Source organism: Watersipora subatra, chromosome 9 (assembly GCF_963576615.1).
Source record: "Watersipora subatra chromosome 9, tzWatSuba1.1, whole genome shotgun sequence".
NCBI lineage: Eukaryota > Metazoa > Bryozoa > Gymnolaemata > Cheilostomatida > Watersiporidae > Watersipora > Watersipora subatra.
Window position 1 is genome coordinate 32232906 of NC_088716.1, and position 20046 is coordinate 32252951.

Below are 20046 nucleotides of genomic sequence, written 5' to 3' on the forward strand. Positions count from 1 at the left end.
GTATTGTAATTACTCAAGTATACTGCTCACTCTTGTTTAAACTGCTTTTACTACTGCTTACTCCTCACTTTTGAATTAAAAAGCTTGTCTTCTTTGACATACCTAAGTAATATGCTTCCATAGGTTTTACAAAACTTTCATTTCTTACAAAAAAGTACATTTTCTGCAATCTGTTCGATTATTTTCAGGCTAATATTTGTGTCTAGTATTCATATTAAAAAGAGAGTATTGGCAAACTGTAAATATTATTCTTGACTCTGTGTTGTTTCAGAAAAAACAAAAACTTTGCAAATTCAGCTTGAATACCATGACCTTCTGTTTACCAGAAGAAAACTTCACTAGTCAGCCTTTATACTGTTGAGTTTTCTTGGCTGCACAAATCTCTGAGAGATTCAGACAAGCTGGCATACTGATGTGTGTACCGTGTAAAAAGCTTTTTTTAGAGTTGCATAGCATCCTAATATAGTCTTATAGCTACATGTACATATTCAAATATATGATATAATATAGCCTTAAATCTATACGTGAGTCCTGCAGCTATAGCAGCTATAGCAGCTATAGCAGCTATAGCTGCTATAGCTGCTATAGCTGCTATAGCAGCTATAGCAGCTATATTAGACATATAAACACACTTTTATTGGGTAGACCATATTAATCTTAACAGAAAAAAGATATTTTACATATGGTGCCACACAAAAACATCGATAACTATAAAGGTATGGCCATGTCGTACCATGAACAGAAAAACAGAAATCTATGTAGGCAATACTTGAAACTACTTGAAACTACTTGAAACTACTTGAAACTACTTGAAACTACTTGTACTGTTTAAGTACAAGTGTTAAGTGTTTAAGTGTTAAGTGTAAGTCTTTTCACAAATAATTAAAAAAATTAGCAGTGCAGTAGACGCTCTTATAACATAAACTCCAGATAAAATAATACATTTATGCCAAGTTTTTGCGTCATACTACATAAACAATTACACCTAACGTAAAGCCAGTCGAGTCAGTGCAAGTTCTTACACTCGTTTTGAATGGTAAGGTATCTCGTCGCACTGATGAAAAAAATGACGTATGTTTAGCGTTGTTTCTATTATATGTACAACTTCCATGACATTCTAGTTCGTCGTGATAGATTTTCAGATGTGTCAACTAAATAAAAAATAGGTAGATTCGCAATTGTTAATAAATACTTAATGGTTATCGATTGATGCAGGTGTTACAGCATCGGCCTACCAATCTGAATGTCACGAGTTAAAGTATTGTCGAAAGTTATCTTTTATCCTAACCTTGACCTCAGGATAAAAATAGACGACGAACAGGTAGACACCGATTTTTATATAGTAAACAATTCTTTTGATTGCTTTATTGTAAATATATAAAATATTTTTTATTAGCTTTACTTTGCTGAATAGACTTTGCTGTTTAAAAAAATCAGCAAATTGTTGTGAATGAACGTCAAAGGTGTGCCCCCCATCAACTTATTGTAGAATTACCACAATCATAGTCTATAAAACCAGTAAAATTGATCAGAAAAAGGAGACAAGTTGCCGATGCAAACTAATAATATTACAGTTGCGGTACAGCCATAAATTAAAAAATTAAAGTATAGTTTTTCCTTTTGCATAGCCAAAAAGGTGAGTTTAAAAAGATCTTAGAATGTATTAGGCAATTTACAATTTATTTTGCTGTTCTTATAACGTAAATTCCCTATAACATAAACGTTTCTAGAACGGACTATTTACGTTGTAGAAGCGACTACTGTACAATTGTTGAGTGCATCTATTGCAGATGTCTGTCTGTCTGTCGGTCAACTGGCAAACCAAGTAGACTCATGATTCACCAGGCTCTACAAAGCTGCACTTCTCTAATCTTTTTACTGTTACCCTAGGACACTTATGTATTTGCCTCATCTAACTTTCGCGTTTTCGTGGAGTCATCCTTTCGCGAAAATTTCATGTGCGAAACTAAACTATCACAACGAACGAGCGAAAACGCGAAATTAAATAGCTTTGTTCATTGATAGTCAGGCCTGTATTCACTGGTTGCAAGATGGGCGGCTAATGTTAGGCAACTAGTTATGAACACCTAGGGTGTGGAGGGGGTCGGTGTACGCCCCCAACAGCTTTCTCTCATGTAGGGCCTCAGCCGGGCCTCTCGTGTGAAGTTTTAAAAAATTTTATGGAAAGTATCAACATTTTTCTATTTGTTGAGATTTGTTTTGTTTTAGGTGATGTACTGACAAGACGTTTTTAAATTAAAATAGGCAAAAGTTGACCGCAGTTAAAACGCTCAGAAAAAGACATCTTTTTCTTTTGATCGTTTTAACAAAGATCAATTTTGCAGACTTTATTTTAAGTTCATTCGGAGGTGTTGTGCTTTTGATGGGACATGGCCAAGCGGGTGTTTGGTAAAACTTGATCTTTTGTAAACCTTTATAAAGGTCGTTAACAAGAATATTTTGCCGCTGATGATGATAATGACGCCTAAAAACTACTAAAAGTTGACGTTTGTCTCCATGGCTTGGAATGAAGTGATATTCTACAGCGATAAAAACCGTGTCCATGGCCGTTGGGCAAATAACTTTTCAAATAAATGATGTCGAGGTCGAGTTATCTGAAGCAATTTATCATTGCGTTGGAACGGACCAAACAAATCTGTTCGAGTTAACCTTGTGTTTGAGATGAAATGTTACATTTTATCCGAGGGCGAGTTATCCGAGTTTGACTGTACTTAGCCATGAAAAATTCCCAAAGAGTTGGGGCGGCTCAGCCGGACAGCCGCCCCAGGGAATACGGGCCTGTTGATAGTCCAAGAAACAAATGGCATCAAGTGATCAAATTGCATTATCGACCTTGCTCACACCATTCTACCTGCGGTTCACAATTACAAACTAGTCGCAAATTGAAAATCTTTTTTATCGGTGAACTGAACCTGAGGAATCTAATTATGTTTATTCCACTGCAATTGCTTTCACATCACTATATTTTCGCATTCATCAGAGGTGGGAAATTAAGTTGCTGCAAAATTTTTCTCTGTATGCTACTCACAAAACTAAATAGAAGCGAAATAAAAGTGTCCTAGGGTAGTCAGTAAACTTCAGTGTAAAACGGGTATTAGTACCTAGTAATATGGAACATGTCTTGTTTGCTTCAATTTACGTATTAGTGATTAGCCAGTAAAAATACTCATTTGTGGAAAGTGTTATACAATAGCCCGCAATCATTGAAAACCTTTGTAATCTGTTCTACACCATTTCATAAATAGCTTCAACGAGTCAGAGTTAATTTTCTGCTCATTAAAGCCAGCGCTGATGGTGGACCCGACATTATCCTGTTCTCATATCCAACAGACTTCAAGCATGCACCCACAATATCCTGCTCTCATATCCAACAGACTTCAAGCATGCACCCACAATACCCTGTTTCCATATCCAACAGACTTCAAGCATGCACCCACAGTATCCTATTCTCATATCTACCAGACTTCAAGCATGCATCCACAATATCCTGCTCTCATATCCAACAGACTTCAAGCATGCACCCACAATATCCTATTCTCATATCTAACAGACTTCAAGCCTGCAACCACAATATCCTGCTCTCATATCCAACAGACTTCAAGCATGCACCCTCAATACCCTGTTTCCATATCCAACAGATTTCCAGCACCCACAATATCCTATTCTCATATCTAACAGACTTCAAGCCTGCACCCACAATATCCTGCTCTCATATCCAACAGACTTCAAGCATGCACCCACAATATCCTGCTCTCATATCCAACAGACTTCAAGCATGCACCCACAATACCCTGTTTCCATATCCAACAGACTTCAAGCATGCACCCACAGTATCCTATTCTCATATCCAACAGACTTCAAGCACGCACCCTCAATACCCTGTTTCCATATCCAACAGATTTCCAGCACCCACAATATCCTGCTCTCATATCCAACAGACTTCAAGCATGCACCCTCAATATCCTGTTTCCATATCCAACAGACTTCCAGCACCCACAATATTCTATTTATTTATATGTATATAAATAAATAGATAAATTATTTTTTGTGGAAAACCCTGTTGTCATCATCGTTCAAAAGCTAGTTTTGGGATGCTACTAGCTTAAGCTAAAAACAAGTAATTGAACTGAGATTGTTATAATCAACTATTTCAGCTATTCACGGATAAGTTGGTTTTAATTCTATCAACAGAGACTAACATCTTCATTTTGCAACGAATCATCAACTATGTGTTTTAAACGTCACCAATGAGTGACGCTACGAAAATTCGCATTTCATTGGTGTGTTTAGGCAGACCTTAAAAGCTACAGTAAAACTTGTATTTGAACGCCACCTTTACATAAACGCCACTTTTATTTGAGCACCACTATAGGAAAAGGGTTGAAAAATAGAGCACCACCTTTTAATTGAACGCTACTTCTATTTGACCACCACTATTTGACATTCTCAATCTTTGCGAACCCATAATAGCAAAAGATCAGTAGTAAAGTGTCCACAACACCCTACCAGTAAAGACTCGATTACATTAAATCAAAATACTCAAAACAATCAATTCATTTGTTGTTTCTGTTTGCATCAAAGTTCATTTTCCAACTCCTAGTTTTTAGGCTTTTTCATAACAAACTTTAATTGCTGCACCAAAGAAATAATTAATAACTGTGTCAGGCTAATAGTAGTTTTTTGTTTAATTTGGTCTTGATACTTTGATGTATATAAAAAACATTTTTGCAACTGCGATGCTTTTGACACTTTGTGCTAAGCGCGCTTCCGGCTAAAAGTTTATTATTTACACAATGTTTTTCAAATAGCAACTTGTAAAAGTTTTACTCGGATAAAACAATTGTTTGGACAAAGAATAAGAATTCCAGAAGAAGAATTCAGGCCAGCAGACACTAGAGGATATTGAACAACTAGAAGATGATGAAATTGTTCTATATGAAAGCAACCTTCAAAACGCCACCTGCCAAGCAAAAGATGCAAATACATGTAGTTTGGTTTCAAAAATGCTAATTTTTGTCCTAAGACGTTTACATAATTATGGTTTGCTCATGTCACATTTTCTTGAATACATATTTGTATCATTTGATAGATTATTGTTATATAACTTACAAATTTGCACATTTATAGCATAAAAATTGCAAATTCGTAATCGTACTTAAGCTATCTTATTTGATATTATTATTATTACCTTAATCTGATCTTCCAACTTCTCTTCTATTGCACATAAAAAGCCAGTTTTGGCTGCAAACTGTAGCAAACATATCAATGTGTGCCATGAGCTTTGTTAAGTATACCGTAAAACCTCTAATTGAACGCCATGGCGGTCTATTTTTCAACCCTTCTTTCAGGGTGGCAGTCAATTGGAGGTCGCGTTCAAATAGAAGTGCCGTTCAATTAGAGGTTTTACGGTAGCTATAAAATGAAAATATGCCTTCAAAATTAAAAATAAGTAAAAACTTGAAAGCTCCAACAATTTGCAACACAGGTTATAAAATCATCATAGATTAATTGCAAGCGATAGATATCAACTGGTAGAGACGTGTATCAGCTTATTCATGCATATTTATTTAGAGATTTACAACGAGTTGGAGGTAAGTTAGCAAATTTCTTGCATCCAAAAGACTTAAGGTCGCACCCCCTAAGGAAAGTGCAAAGTGTGGGCAACACTTGGTTTGCTCATGAAAGCGTTACATCTTCTCAACATTCTGACAATGTGGTGAAAAAATAAAACGCCATCCTTTATTTAAATGTCACTTTTAATAACAAAGCGCTACTTTAAAGGAAGGGTTGAAAAGTAGAGTGCCATGGCGTTCAAACAAAGGTTTTACAGTATATAACATTATAGCTATTACATGTTACCGATTATAGTGCTGCTGCTATAATACTTGTGTATTGAAATAGATACAGATGCATTTTGATCCCACCTAATTTTGAGAATGCTCTGCTAAGGAACTATAGTTTATCATCTGTCACATTTTATCAGTACAAGCTATTATACGTATACCATTATTACAAGTATACCACTATTACTGTTATACGATTATTACTATTATACCACTATTACTATTATACCACTATTACTATCATACCACTAGTACTATTATATCACTATTACTATTATACCACTAGTACTATTATACGATTATTACTATTATACCATTATTACTATTGTACCATAATTACTATTATACCACTATTACTATCTTACCACTATTACTATCATACCACTATTACTATTATACGATTATTACTATTATACCATTATTACTATTATACCATTATTACTATTATACCATTATTACTATTATACCACTATTACTATTATACCACTATTACTATTATACCACTATTACTATTATACCATTATTACTATTATACCATTATTACTATTATACCACTATTACTATTATACCACTATTACTATTATACCATTATTACTATTATACCATTATTACTATTGTACCATAATTACTATTATACCATAATTACTATTTACCACTAATACTATTATACTATTATTACTATTATACCACTAGTACTATTAATCACTATTACTATTATACCATTATTACTATTATACCACTATTACTATTATACCACTATTACTATTATACCACTATTACTATTATACCATTATTACTATTATACCATTATTACTATTATACCACTATTACTATTATACCACTATTACTATTATACCACTATTACTATTATACCACTATTACTATTATACCATTATTACTATTATACCATTATTACTATTGTACCATAATTACTATTATACCATAATTACTATTTACCACTAATACTATTATACTATTATTACTATTATACCACTAGTACTATTATATCACTATTACTATTATACCATTATTACTATTATACCACTATTACTATTATACCACTATTACTATTATACCACTATTACTATTATACCATTATTACTATTATACCATTATTACTATTATACCACTATTACTATTATACCACTATTACTATTATACCACTATTACTATTATACCACTATTACTATTATACCACTATTACTATTATACCATTATTACTATTATACCATTATTACTATTGTACCATAATTACTATTATACCATAATTACTATTTACCACTAATACTATTATACTATTATTACTATTATACCACTAGTACTATTATATCACTATTACTATTATACCATTATTACTATTATACCACTATTACTATTATACCACTATTACTATTATACTACTATTACTATTATACCATTATTACTATTATACCATTATTACTATTATACCACTATTACTATTATACCACTATTACTATTATACCACTATTACTATTATACCACTATTACTATTATACCACTATTACTATTATACCACTATTACTATTATATCATTATTACTATTATACCACTATTACTATTATACCACTATTACTATTATACCATTATTACTATTATACCATTATTACTATTACACCATTATTACTATTATACCACTAGTACTATTATATCACTATTACTATTATACCACTATTACCATTATACCATTATTACTATTATACGATTATTACTATTTACCTTTATTACTATTATACCACCATTACTATTATACCATTATTACTATTATACCACTATTACTATCTTACCACTATTACTATCATACCATTATAACTATTATACGATTATTACTATTATACCACTATTACTATTATACCACTAGTACTATTATATCACTATTACTATTATACCACTATTACCATTATACCATTATTACTATTATACGATTATTACTATTTACCTTTATTACTATTATACCACCATTACTATTATACCATTATTACTATTATACCACTATTACTATCTTACCACTATTACTATCATACCATTATAACTATTATACGATTATTACTATTATACCACTATTACTATTATACCATTATTACTATTATACTACTATTACTATTATACCACTATTACTATTATACCACTAATACTATTATATCACTATTACTATTATACAACTATTATTATACCATTATTACTATTTACCACTATTACTATTATGCCACTATTACTATTATACCATTAATACTATTATAACATTATTACTATTATACCATAATTACTATTATACCATTATTACTATTATACCACTATTACTATTATACCATTATTACTATTATACCACTATTACTATTATACCACTATTACTATTATACCACTATTACTATTATACCATTATTACTATCATACCATTATAACTATTATACGATTATTACTATCATACTACTATTACTATTATACCATTATTACTATTATACGATTATTACTATTATACCACTATTACTATTATACCACTATTACTATTATACCACTATTACTATTATACGACTATTACTATTATACCATTATTACTATTATACCATAATTACTATTATACCATTATTACTATTATACCACTATTACTATTATACCATTATTACTATTATACCACTATTACTATTATACCACTATTACTATTATACCATAATTACTATTATACCATTATTACTATTATACCATAATTACTATTATACCATTATTACTATTATACCACTATTACTATTATACCATTATTACTATCATACTACTATTACTATTATACCATTATTACTATTATACGATTATTACTATTATACCACTATTACTATCATACCACTATTACTATTATACCATTATTACTATTATACCATTATTACTATTTACCACTAATACTATTATACTGTTATTACTATTATACCACTATTACTATTATAGAATAATTACTATTATACCATTATTACTATCATACCATTATTACTATTATACCACTATTACTATTATACCATTATTACTATTATATCATTATTACTATTATACCATTATTACTATCATACCACTATTACTATTATACCATTATTACTATTATACCATTATTACTATTTACCACTATTACTATTATAGAATAATTACTATTATACCATTATTACTATCATACCACTATTACTATTATACCACTATTACTATTATACCACTATTACTATTATACCACTATTACTATTATACCACTATTACTATTATAGCATAATTACTATTATACCATTATTACTATCATACCACTATTACTATTATACCATTATTATTATTATACCATTATTACTATTATACCACTATTACTATTATACCACTATTACTATTATACCACTATTACTATTATACCACTATTACTATTATAGCATAATTACTATTATACCATTATTACTATCATACCACTATTACTATTATATCAGATATCATGGCCTTGTTGTCCATAAGCTAATTCTACTACATTTCTCATTTAAGAATTAATTTTAATAGGAGCACCGTGCTACTCAAACGAAAAAACTAAAAATACCTAAACTATGATAGACTCAAAATTGTCAGACAATATGAACAAACCTGTAGAGGCAACGGACATTGGGCTGTGCATGGCGCCATTCATCATGTACTGGGAAGGGTAGTCATAGAGTCTCTGTCCACCATCAGCCCCGACACCACTCATGTTCTGGGAGTGGAGCTGAGCAATGTCTGGTTTTATATCTACTTGGGTCAGGTCATACATGGCCATTGAGTCAGCACTGCAACCATCTAAAATAATTTCAATCCTTTGTAGATGGTGCCGCAAAGCCCTCTCCCATAAATATCTGTGTTTATGCCTTCATTAAAAACATTCAAGTGATAGAACCTTGGTAGCAGCTTAACTATTTCCATCAACATCTCTGTTATTGTACATCTGTAATTATGTGACCTATACCATTGTACATCTGTACTTATGTGACCTATACCAATGTACATTTGTACTTATGTGACCTATATCATTGTACATCTGCACTTATGTGACCTATACCATTGTACATCTGTACTTATGTGACCTATACTATTGTACATCTGCACTTATGTGACCTATACCATTGTACATCTGTACTTATGTGACCTATACTATTGTACATCTGTACTTATGTGACCTATACCATTGTACATCTGTACTTATAAGACCTATATCATTGTACATCTGTACTTATGTGACTTGTATCATTGTACATCTGTACTTATAAGACCTATATCATATTACATCTGTACTTATGTGACCTATATCATTGTACATCTGTACTTATAAGACCTATACCATTTTACATCTGTACTTATGTGACCTATACCATTGTACATCTGTACTTATAAGACCTATACCATTGTACGTCTGTACTTATGTGACCTATATCATTTTAGATCTGTAATTTAGATCTGATTTTAGATCTAATTTTAGATCAATTACAGATGTACAATGATACAGGTCACATAAAATGTGATCTGTATCATTGTACATCTGTAATTATGTGACCTATATCATTATACATATGTACTTATAAGACCTATACTATTGTACATCTGTACTTATGTGAACTATACATACATTAAGTACATACGCATATGGTCAGCTATATTCAATTTATTTTTTATAATTGTTGTATAGTTAGTTCTACATCTAGAAGCTGATCAGCTTTCAAGGTTGCTGGTTAGACTTCTATGAACCCCATAAAATATATAGCATAATAATTTTATATCTCATTTTTAGATAATAATATATAAAATATATAACACTCCTTGTGTTTAAGCTTGAAGGCATGACGCCAAATATGCCACACCCTTTCTGTTTAGGCGTCAATAAACCACACCAAATATATAACACGCCTTCTTTTTCGACGGCTATGAATCACACAAAATGTGTAATAGCTCTTCTTTTTGGATGTCAATGAATCAAACCCTATATCTTTTCTGTTTAGAAGCTAATAAAAATTGACCATATTATGAGTGCGCTGCACAGCTATATGCTCTTTGGTTTGACTTGCAGACTTCATATAAGACAGATCTGAACAACAGCAGAACATTCAGCGGTAGTTTGCCATCAACCAGCTAGCTGTACAACTTGACTAACCTACCTAATAACAAGTTATTACTGTATATATCTTGCATTCTTATGCAACACAAAAACTGAGCTCTCCATCTACTGTGGCCAAGAGGATTATTCTAGAAGGATTTAAGATTTTCCATAGAGAAAACTAGAGAAAAGAATGAAAAGCGATACCTGAGTACTAAAGCACTACAGTATAAATGAGCCGTGAGCTACACGCTGAACGCTATCCTCAGCTGAATAGAAAATACCATACTAGCCACAACTGACAGTCATGGACAGTCAGCTGCCAGCTATGTAGTTGTTTACTACGATTATCAAATGCTGACCACTGGGTCAGAGGTTACAGAGGTTATGTTACTCATCACCCAGCAATCACTTGTTATTTCGTTGTTCCAGCTCTCAAAGCTTCTCATAATATCCCTTTCATACTCTGAGTTTGATACTATGTCTGATAATAGGGAGCAGTTGCCTAAAGAGATGGTGGTCTTACGCATCAGGCTGACTGAATAGCAGAGGCCGTAAGGTTCCTATATTACATGTAGGTCGCACCACTAGATTCACATACATGTAGTCTATTTTTCAACTCGTCATCTGTCAATCAACTTTGCTTTATTCCCAAAACTTAGTCTCGTCGCATCACAGGTGGGAATAGCTTTTTTCAAGGCCTACTGAGTTGAAGGGGAGAGGCAATCAGTTTTGTTCTATTCACATGATGTTGCTTCACAGCAATTTTCAGCGCTAGGGAAGGTCTTGAAGTGGTATGTAATGTGAGTGCTAGGGAAGGTGTTGAAGTGGTATGTAATGTGAGTGCTAGGAAAGGTCTTGAATTGGTATGTAATGTGAGTGCTAGGGAAGGTCTTGAAGTGGTATGCAATGTGAGTGCTAGAGAAGGTCTTGAAGTGGAATGCAATGTGAGTGATAGGGAAGGTGTTGAAGTGGTATGCAATGTGAGTGCTGGGGAAGGTCTTGAAGTGGTATGCAATGTGAGTGATAGGGAAGGTCTTGAAGTGGTATGTAATGTGAGTGCTGGGGAAGGTCTTGAAGTGGTATGTAATGTGAGTGCTAGAGAAGGTCTTGAAGTGGTATGCAATGTGAGTGATAGGGAAGGTCTTGAAGTGGTATGTAATGTGAGTGCTGGGGAAGGTCTTGAAGTGGTATGTAATGTGAGTGCTAGAGAAGGTCTTGAAGTGGTATGTAATGTGAGTGCTGGGGAAGGTCTTGAAGTGGTATGTAATGTGAGTGCTAGGGAAGGTCTTGAAATGGTATGCAATGTGAGTGCTAGGGAAGGTCTTGAAGTGGTATGTAATGTGAGTGCTGGGGAAGGTCTTGAAATGGTATGTAATGTGAGTGCTAGGAAAGGTCTTGAAGTGGTATGTAATGTGAGTGCTAGGGAAGGTGTTGAAGTGGTATGTAATGTGAGTGCTAGGGAAGGTGTTGAAGTGGTATGTAATGTGAGTGCTAGGGAAGGTGTTGAAGTGGTATGTAATGTGAGTGCTAGGGAAGGTCTTGAAGTGGTATGTAATGTGAGTGCTGGGGAAGGTGTTGAAGTGGTATGTAATGTGAGTGCTAGGGAAGGTGTTGAAGTGGTATGTAATGTGAGTGCTAGGGAAGGTCTTGAAATGGTATGCGATGTGAGTGATAGGGAAGGTCTTGAAGTGGTATGTAATGTGAGTGCTAGGGAAGGTCTTGAAGTGGTATGTAATGTGAGTGCTAGGGAAGGTCTTGAAGTGGTATGTAATGTGAGTGCTAGGAAGGTCTTGAAGTGGTATGTAATGTGAGTGCTAGGGAAGGTGTTGAAGTGGTATGTAAAGTGAGTGCTAGGAAAGGTCTTGAAGTGGTATGTAATGTGAGTGCTAGGAAAGGTCTTGAAGTGGTATGTAATGTGAGTGCTAGGGAAGGTGTTGAAGTGGTATGTAATGTGAGTGCTAGGAAAGGTCTTGAAGTGGTATGTAATGTGAGTGCTAGGGAAGGTCTTGAAGTGGTATGTAATGTGAGTGCTAGGGAAGGTCTTGAAGTGGTATGTAATGTGAGTGCTAGGGAAGGTGTTGAAGTGGTATGTAATATGAGTGCTAGGGAAGGTGTTGAAGTGGTATGTAATGTGAGTGCTAGGGAAGGTCTTGAAATGGTATGCGATGTGAGTGATAGGGAAGGTCTTGAAGTGGTATGTAATGTGAGTGCTGGGGAAGGTGTTGAAGTGGTATGTAATGTGAGTGCTAGGGAAGGTGTTGAAGTGGTATGTAATGTGAGTGCTAGGGAAGGTCTTGAAGTCGTATGTAATGTGAGTGCTGGGGAAGGTGTTGAAGTGGTATGTAATATGAGTGCTAGGGAAGGTGTTGAAGTGGTATGTAATGTGAGTGCTAGGGAAGGTCTTGAAATGGTATGCGATGTGAGTGATAGGGAAGGTCTTGAAGTGGTATGTAATGTGAGTGCTGGGGAAGGTGTTGAAGTGGTATGTAATGTGAGTGCTAGGGAAGGTGTTGAAGTGGTATGTAATGTGAGTGCTAGGGAAGGTCTTGAAGTGGTATGTAATGTGAGTGCTAGGGAAGGTGTTGAAGTGGTATGTAATGTGAGTGCTAGGGAAGGTCTTGAAGTGGTATGTAATGTGAGTGCTAGGGAAGGTGTTGAAGTGGTATGTAATGTGAGTGCTAGGGAAGGTCTTGAAGTGGTATGTAATGTGAGTGCTAGGGAAGGTGTTGAAGTGGTATGTAATGTGAGTGCTAGGGAAGGTCTTGAAGTGGTATGTAATGTGAGTGCTAGGGAAGGTGTTGAAGTGGTATGTAATGTGAGTGCTAGGAAAGGTGTTGGAGTGGTGTATGTAATGTGAAATGTGGAGATACGTCATCACAAGATCTGCTGCATATTATAAGATCATCATATATTGGGGCAAATGTGCCAATGGGAGTATACTGTAGTCTGTTAGGCTGTTCAGAGCACCAAAAAAATTGTGATAAATCTTGGATAGGTGCTGGAGGTTATTATAACTAGCATTATACGTGAACACAGTGAATTAAAATAACCTAATTTTTGACAGAACTACTAAATTAATCAAATAACAATAAAAAAATTTGTTATTTTTACAGTAGTTTGAGTTACTGATTGGAAATGTAAGACAGGCTATTCATAAGCTAGGCTATGCGTAGCCGGGGCTATGTGTAGGCCAGGCTATGAGTAGGCGGGGCTACGTGTAAGCCAGGCTATGTGTAGGCGGGGCTATTCCTAAGCTGGGCTATGTGTAGGCGGGGCTATGTGTAGACCACGCTACGTGTAGGCGGGCTATGAGTAGGCCAGACTATGTTTAGGCCGGGCTACGGAAAAACCTGTATTTGAATGCCACCTCTATTTGAATGCCACCTCTATTTGATCGCCACGATTATTTGACTGCTATCATTTGACATTCTTAATTTTTATGGGCCCTAATATTTAGCAAGTGATCAGTAGAAAAGTGTCTACTAATAATGACTCAATACATCAATAGCAATTAGTTCATTCGTTGTTTCTGTTCGTAGCGAAGTCTGTTTTCCAATGCCAAAAATAATAAAAATGTTTTCAACCTTTTTCGATAAAAAGTTAAAAACTTTGATTGCAATAACATAGAAAGAATTAGGAACTGTATCAGGCTAACAGTAGTTCCTTTTTAGCACAGTCTTGTTACTTCGATGTATGTGGAAAAAATTTTTAGCATGTACAATGGAATCTGTGCTACTGTGTATTTTGAGGCTAACATTTTGAGGCTATTTTGATTATTGAGCGGTTTCTCTTAATTGGGGCCAGAAGTTTCTATTCAAAATATTATCGTGTAATAGTCTTGCTCTGCTAAAAAATTGTTTGGATGCTAATACGTACTAGCTCAGCGGTGCAGAAAACGGGTTGAGGTCAGAAAATACTGGAAGGTACTGAACAGCCAGAAGAATATGAAATGGTTCCAAACAGAAACAACAATCAGAACACAACTGAGTTAAAGTAAGAAGACATTGTCGAGGGTATTGCACAGTCAGAGGAATATGAAATGCTTCCAAACAGAAACAACAATCAGAACACAACTGAGTTAAAGTAAGAAGACATTGTCGAGGGTATTGCACAGCCAGAGGAATATGGAATGGTTCCAAACAGAAACAACAATCAGAACACAACTGAGTTAAAGTAAGAAGACATTGTCGAGGGTATTGCACAGTCAGAGGAATATGAAATGCTTCCAAACAGAAACAACAATCAGAACACAACTGAGTTAAAGTAAGAAGACATTGTCGAGAGTATTGCACAGCCAGAGAAATATGAAATGCTTCCAAACAGAAACAACAATCAGAACACAACTGGCCGAGCAAACGATGTTAATATTTTTGTTATAAAGATGCTAATATTTGTTTCTGTATAAATCATAATTATGGTTTGTTCATTATGTCACTTGTTGTTGAATATATATTTGTAACATTTGATAGATTATTATACAACTTATAAATTTGCAGATTTGTAACATATTATTTGATACCATTATTGCAGTAATCTGAACTGAGTTTACATAGGATCAACGCTTGCAACTTGTGTTCTACTGCACATAAAAAGCCAGTTTAGCTGCAAGATATAACAAACATATTGATGACTGCAATAAGCTTTCATGCTACTTTGGTGAATATAGTTATAAAATGAAAATATGACTTTAAATTTGAAATGAAACAAACAACTTGAAAGCTCCAACAAGTTGCAACGCGGGTTATAAAATCATCATAGATTAATTGCAAGCGATAGATATCAACTGGTAGAGACGTGTATCAGCTTATTCATGCATATTTATTTAGAGATTTACAACGAGTTGGAGGTAAGTTGAAAAATTTCTTGCATCCAGAAGAGTTAACGTCGCACCCCTTAAGGAGAGTGCAAAATATAGACGACATTCGGTTTGCTCATGAAAGGGTTACATGTATCTTCTCAACATTTTGACGAAGGGATGGAAAAACACAACTCCATCCTTTATTCGAACGTCCCCTCTAATAAAACGCCACTCTAAGAGATGGGTTGAAAAGTAGAGTGCCATGGAGTTGAAATAAAAGTTTTACCGTATGCGTAGGCGGGGCTATGTGCAGGCCAGGCTACATGTAGGCAGGGCTATGTGTAGGCGGGGCTATGTGTCGGTCAGGCTACATGTAGGCAGGGCTACAAGTAGGCAGGGCTATGTGCCCACATGTAGCCTGGCGTAGGCCAGGCTACATGTGGGCAAGGCTATTTGTAGGCGGGGCTATGCGTAGGCCAGTCTACATGCAGGCAGGGCTATGCGTAGGCGGGACTACGCGTAGGCTAGTCTAGGTGTAGACCCGGATGTAAAGTGTTGACAGAGATACGAGGAGTATCTTAGATCTTGTATTACTTTTTAATTTGTAATTTTAATCTTAATCGATGAAACCTTGATATTTCACAAAACTTGCAAGGTCATCTATTAAATTATTATATATATATATATATATATATATATATATATATATATATATATATATATGTATATATATATATAAAATTGTTTCCTCACCCCGGATACCCGTATGGGTGGTAAATTCTGCTCTAACTCGGGTATCCTACCAGAGACCTGGGAGTTTAAGCACTCGCCTCAAGATCTTAGCTGTTCCCAATAGCGCACTTTTCTGCAACTCACCTGAGTTGATTGCTGTTGAAATTTGGGCAAGCCATATTTTATGCGCCGGTGTTATTGCGCCCAGTGCCCCAATGACTACTGGGATTACAGTTGTTTTTACATTCCAGCATTTTTCAATTTCTTCTCCAAGAGGGAGATATTTCTCTACCTTTTCTTTTTCTTTGCTCGCTATATTGTAGTCATTGGGTACTGCTATATCTATTATAGTAGCCCTCTTGTTCTCCTTGTCCACCACCACTATATCTGGTTGGTTTGCTAGGACATGCTTGTCAGTTTGGATGTAGAAGTCCCAGAGGATCTTAGCCCGGTCATTTTCATTGACCTTACCAGGAGCTTCCCACCAGTGTTGTGGTTTATTAAGGTCATACTCATCACATAGACTTCTATACACAACACCTGCGACATGATTATGCCGCTCAGTGTATGCGTTCCCTGCTAGCTGCTTGCATCCACTGATGATGTGTTGGATGGTCTCAGGTGCATCTTTGCACAGTCTGCATCTAGGATCGTCTCTAGTGTGATAGATTTTCGTTTGGAGTTGCCTTGTTGGGAGCACTTGCTCCTGGGCTGCCATGATTAGCGACTCTGTATTGGCCGTTAGGTTTCCTTTGTTTAGCCACATATATGTCTGGTGAACATCGCTAACCTTAGATATTTGTTGGTGGTAAGCACCATGAAGAGGTTTCGTGTGCCAGTCAATTTCCTCATCATCAGGGCGTAGGTCCGTTGTAAGAGCAGTCGATTGAAATTCAGCCAGCAACTTATCTGAGATGGCTATGGAGGCTTCATATGCTTTGATGCTTTGCTCCTCCTCTTTCACTGTCTGCTGTACACTTTTGAGTCCCCTACCGCCATCTTTCCTATCAAGATACAATCTAGTAGTATCAGATTTTGGCTGGAGTGCTCCATGCATGGTCAGCAGTTTACGAGTTGCTATATCTGTTTCTTTGATGGCTTCTTCAGTCCACTTTATTATGCCTGCTGGATATCTTATTACTGGCAGTGCGTAGGTATTTATTGCCATGATTTGGTTCTTGGCATTGAGCTGGCTCCGTAAGACCTGCCGAAGGCGTTTCTTGTATTCGGTAATGGCTTTGTGACATACCTCGGCTTCGTGGTTGATGTTGCTTTGCATAATCCCCAAGTACTTGTATCCTTCTTCTATATCTTTGATGGTACCATTTGGCATTCTTAGGCCATCTGTGAGCATAGAATGGTCTTTCTTAAGAATTAGCCTTCCATATTTCTCAATACCGAAGGTCATTCCGATGTCCTTGCTGTATACTTGAGTGAGGTGTATTAGCGAATCAATGTCCCTTTCTTTGTTAGTGTACAGCTTGATGTCATCCATGTAGAAAAGGTGGTTTATCTTGGTGCCACTCTTAAACTGGTACCCATATTGAGTCTCCTCCAGCATATTGCTTAGAGGGTTTAGGCATATGCAGAAGAGCAGTGGTGATAAGGAGTCACCTTGATAGATGCCTCGTTTAATTTGTACACTTGCCAGCTTTTTGCCATTAGCCTCAAGTTCTGTCTTCCATTTGGTCATTGACATCTTGATGAATGCCACAAGAGCAGGGTGAAAATTGTACATACTGAGGCACTCGAGTATCCAACTATGGGGAATTGAGTCATAGGCCTTTTTGTAGTCAATCCAAGCCATGGCAAGATTGGTTTGCTTTCTCCTGTTGTCTTGACAGACCATCCGATCCACCAGTAACTGATGTTTAGCTCCTCGGGTGTTGCGCCCAATTTCTTTCTGAGCACTGGTCATATAGTGACTCATGTGCTCTTCCAGTTTGTCTGCAACTATTCCTGAGAGCAGTTTCCAAGTGGTGGGCAAGCACGTTATTGGTCGATAGTTTTTAGGAATCGGCCCCTGCTTTGGATCTTTTATCAGAAGTACAGTTCGTCCTTTGGTCAGCCATTCTGGATGGTCACCTTGTTCTATTAGGCATTCCATCTGCTTAGCCATTCTAATGTGAAGTGATGTCAATTTCTTTAACCAGAAGGCTTGAATCATGTCATGGCCAGGTGCTGCCCAGTTCTTCATACGCTGCACTCTGCACGTGATGTCCTCGTTGCTGATGATGAGTCCTTGCTGGGCTACAGTGTGTTGATGGCTCTCTTTAAGCCTCTTCAGCCAATTTGCAGTGGTGTTATGAGTAGTCTCTTTCTCCCAGATGTCCTTCCAGAACTTTGAAGTGCTAGATCGGGGAGGCTCAGACATTGGCCTCTGCAGTTCACCTTTGAACTGGGAATACACTCTAGATGGATTATTGATGAACAGTTTGTTCATTCTCTTGTTATTCCGCTCTTTGGTGTATATATACTTATATATATACTTCAGTCGTGCTGAGAGTGCTACTAGCTGCTGTTTGGCAGATTCTAGAGCTTCTATTGTGGCTTCCCTTTTTGGACGCTCCAAACTGTGGTTAGATCTCTCACTGAGCCTACTAACTTTCTTGCGCAAGTCCTTGATCTTATTTTGTAGCCTCAGCTGCCAGGATGGAATGGCTTGAAGCCTTGTTGGCATTGGCTTAATATCCATCTCCTCCAAAATGACGGTTGCTGTACTGTAGATTAAGGCATTAGTCTCACTGATTGATCCAGTTGAGATTGACTCCAGTGCCATGTTAATGTCTTTTAACAGCTTTTTAGATATGGCCTTGCTAACTCTTCGTAGTGGTACCCTGCTTCCATAATCATTAGCAGCTGACATCTTGTTGATGATATTTTCTGCAAGCTCTCTCACCCTTGGATCAAGGTCCAAGTGCATGTCTTCTTCAACCCGTGAGTCAATTGATCACTGATCAGTGAGTCAAAATGATCGTGTATGTGTGACAGTGTGTGATGATATGCACTCCTCGTTGGTTGAGGTTACTTGGGTGAACTGTTCCCTAATTTCATCTACCTCAAGTTCCGATATTAGGTGCCGCTTGATTATGTTACTCCTGAGCTACAAGTTGCTTAGCGGTTAGTGGCAATTCAAGGCGAATGTTTATCCACAGTTGACGCATCCTTCCCACATAGCCCCACTTTTGAGGTTCACTCATAAAGTAGCACTGCATGAGGTCCGTGTTATCAGTCCGAGTCCATTTCATCCGTTTTGAACCAGTAGCCCATTTTTCACTGCCTTGTCCTGGTTCAGCTACAGGCAGCGCGGACCTTGTTTGACCGGGCGACGTCAGAGCCGGCATGGCTTTGGTCATTGCATTCATCATAGAGGTTGTAGACATTACACAAGCAAGGGCCTTGTCCAAGGACCACTAGAAAAGTGCAGTTGTTGGGGTTTGAACCGAGGACCTAATGATCACGGTCCCAATACCTTACCAACTGCGCTATCTGTCCTGTTACCTTATATATACATATAAGGTAACAAGACCTGTTACCTCATATACATGTATATATAT

At 36.0% G+C, this 20046-nt stretch overlaps 1 protein-coding gene across 2 annotated transcripts in view; it reads right to left on the reverse strand.

Annotated features, from left to right (window-relative positions):
- Positions 1-11271, reverse strand: part of LOC137404401 (retinoic acid receptor RXR-alpha-B-like) — a 73046-nt gene extending 61775 nt beyond the window's left edge. For both annotated transcript variants that reach the window (XM_068090601.1, XM_068090600.1), the window contains exons 1-2: positions 11164-11271; positions 9480-9668 (exon numbers count right to left, since the gene is read on the reverse strand). In XM_068090601.1, the coding sequence (XP_067946702.1) occupies positions 9480-9648 (169 nt within the window). In that variant the 5' untranslated portion in view covers positions 9649-9668; positions 11164-11271. The remainder of the gene's footprint in view (positions 1-9479; positions 9669-11163) is intronic.
- Positions 11272-20046: the final 8775 nt, after the last annotated feature.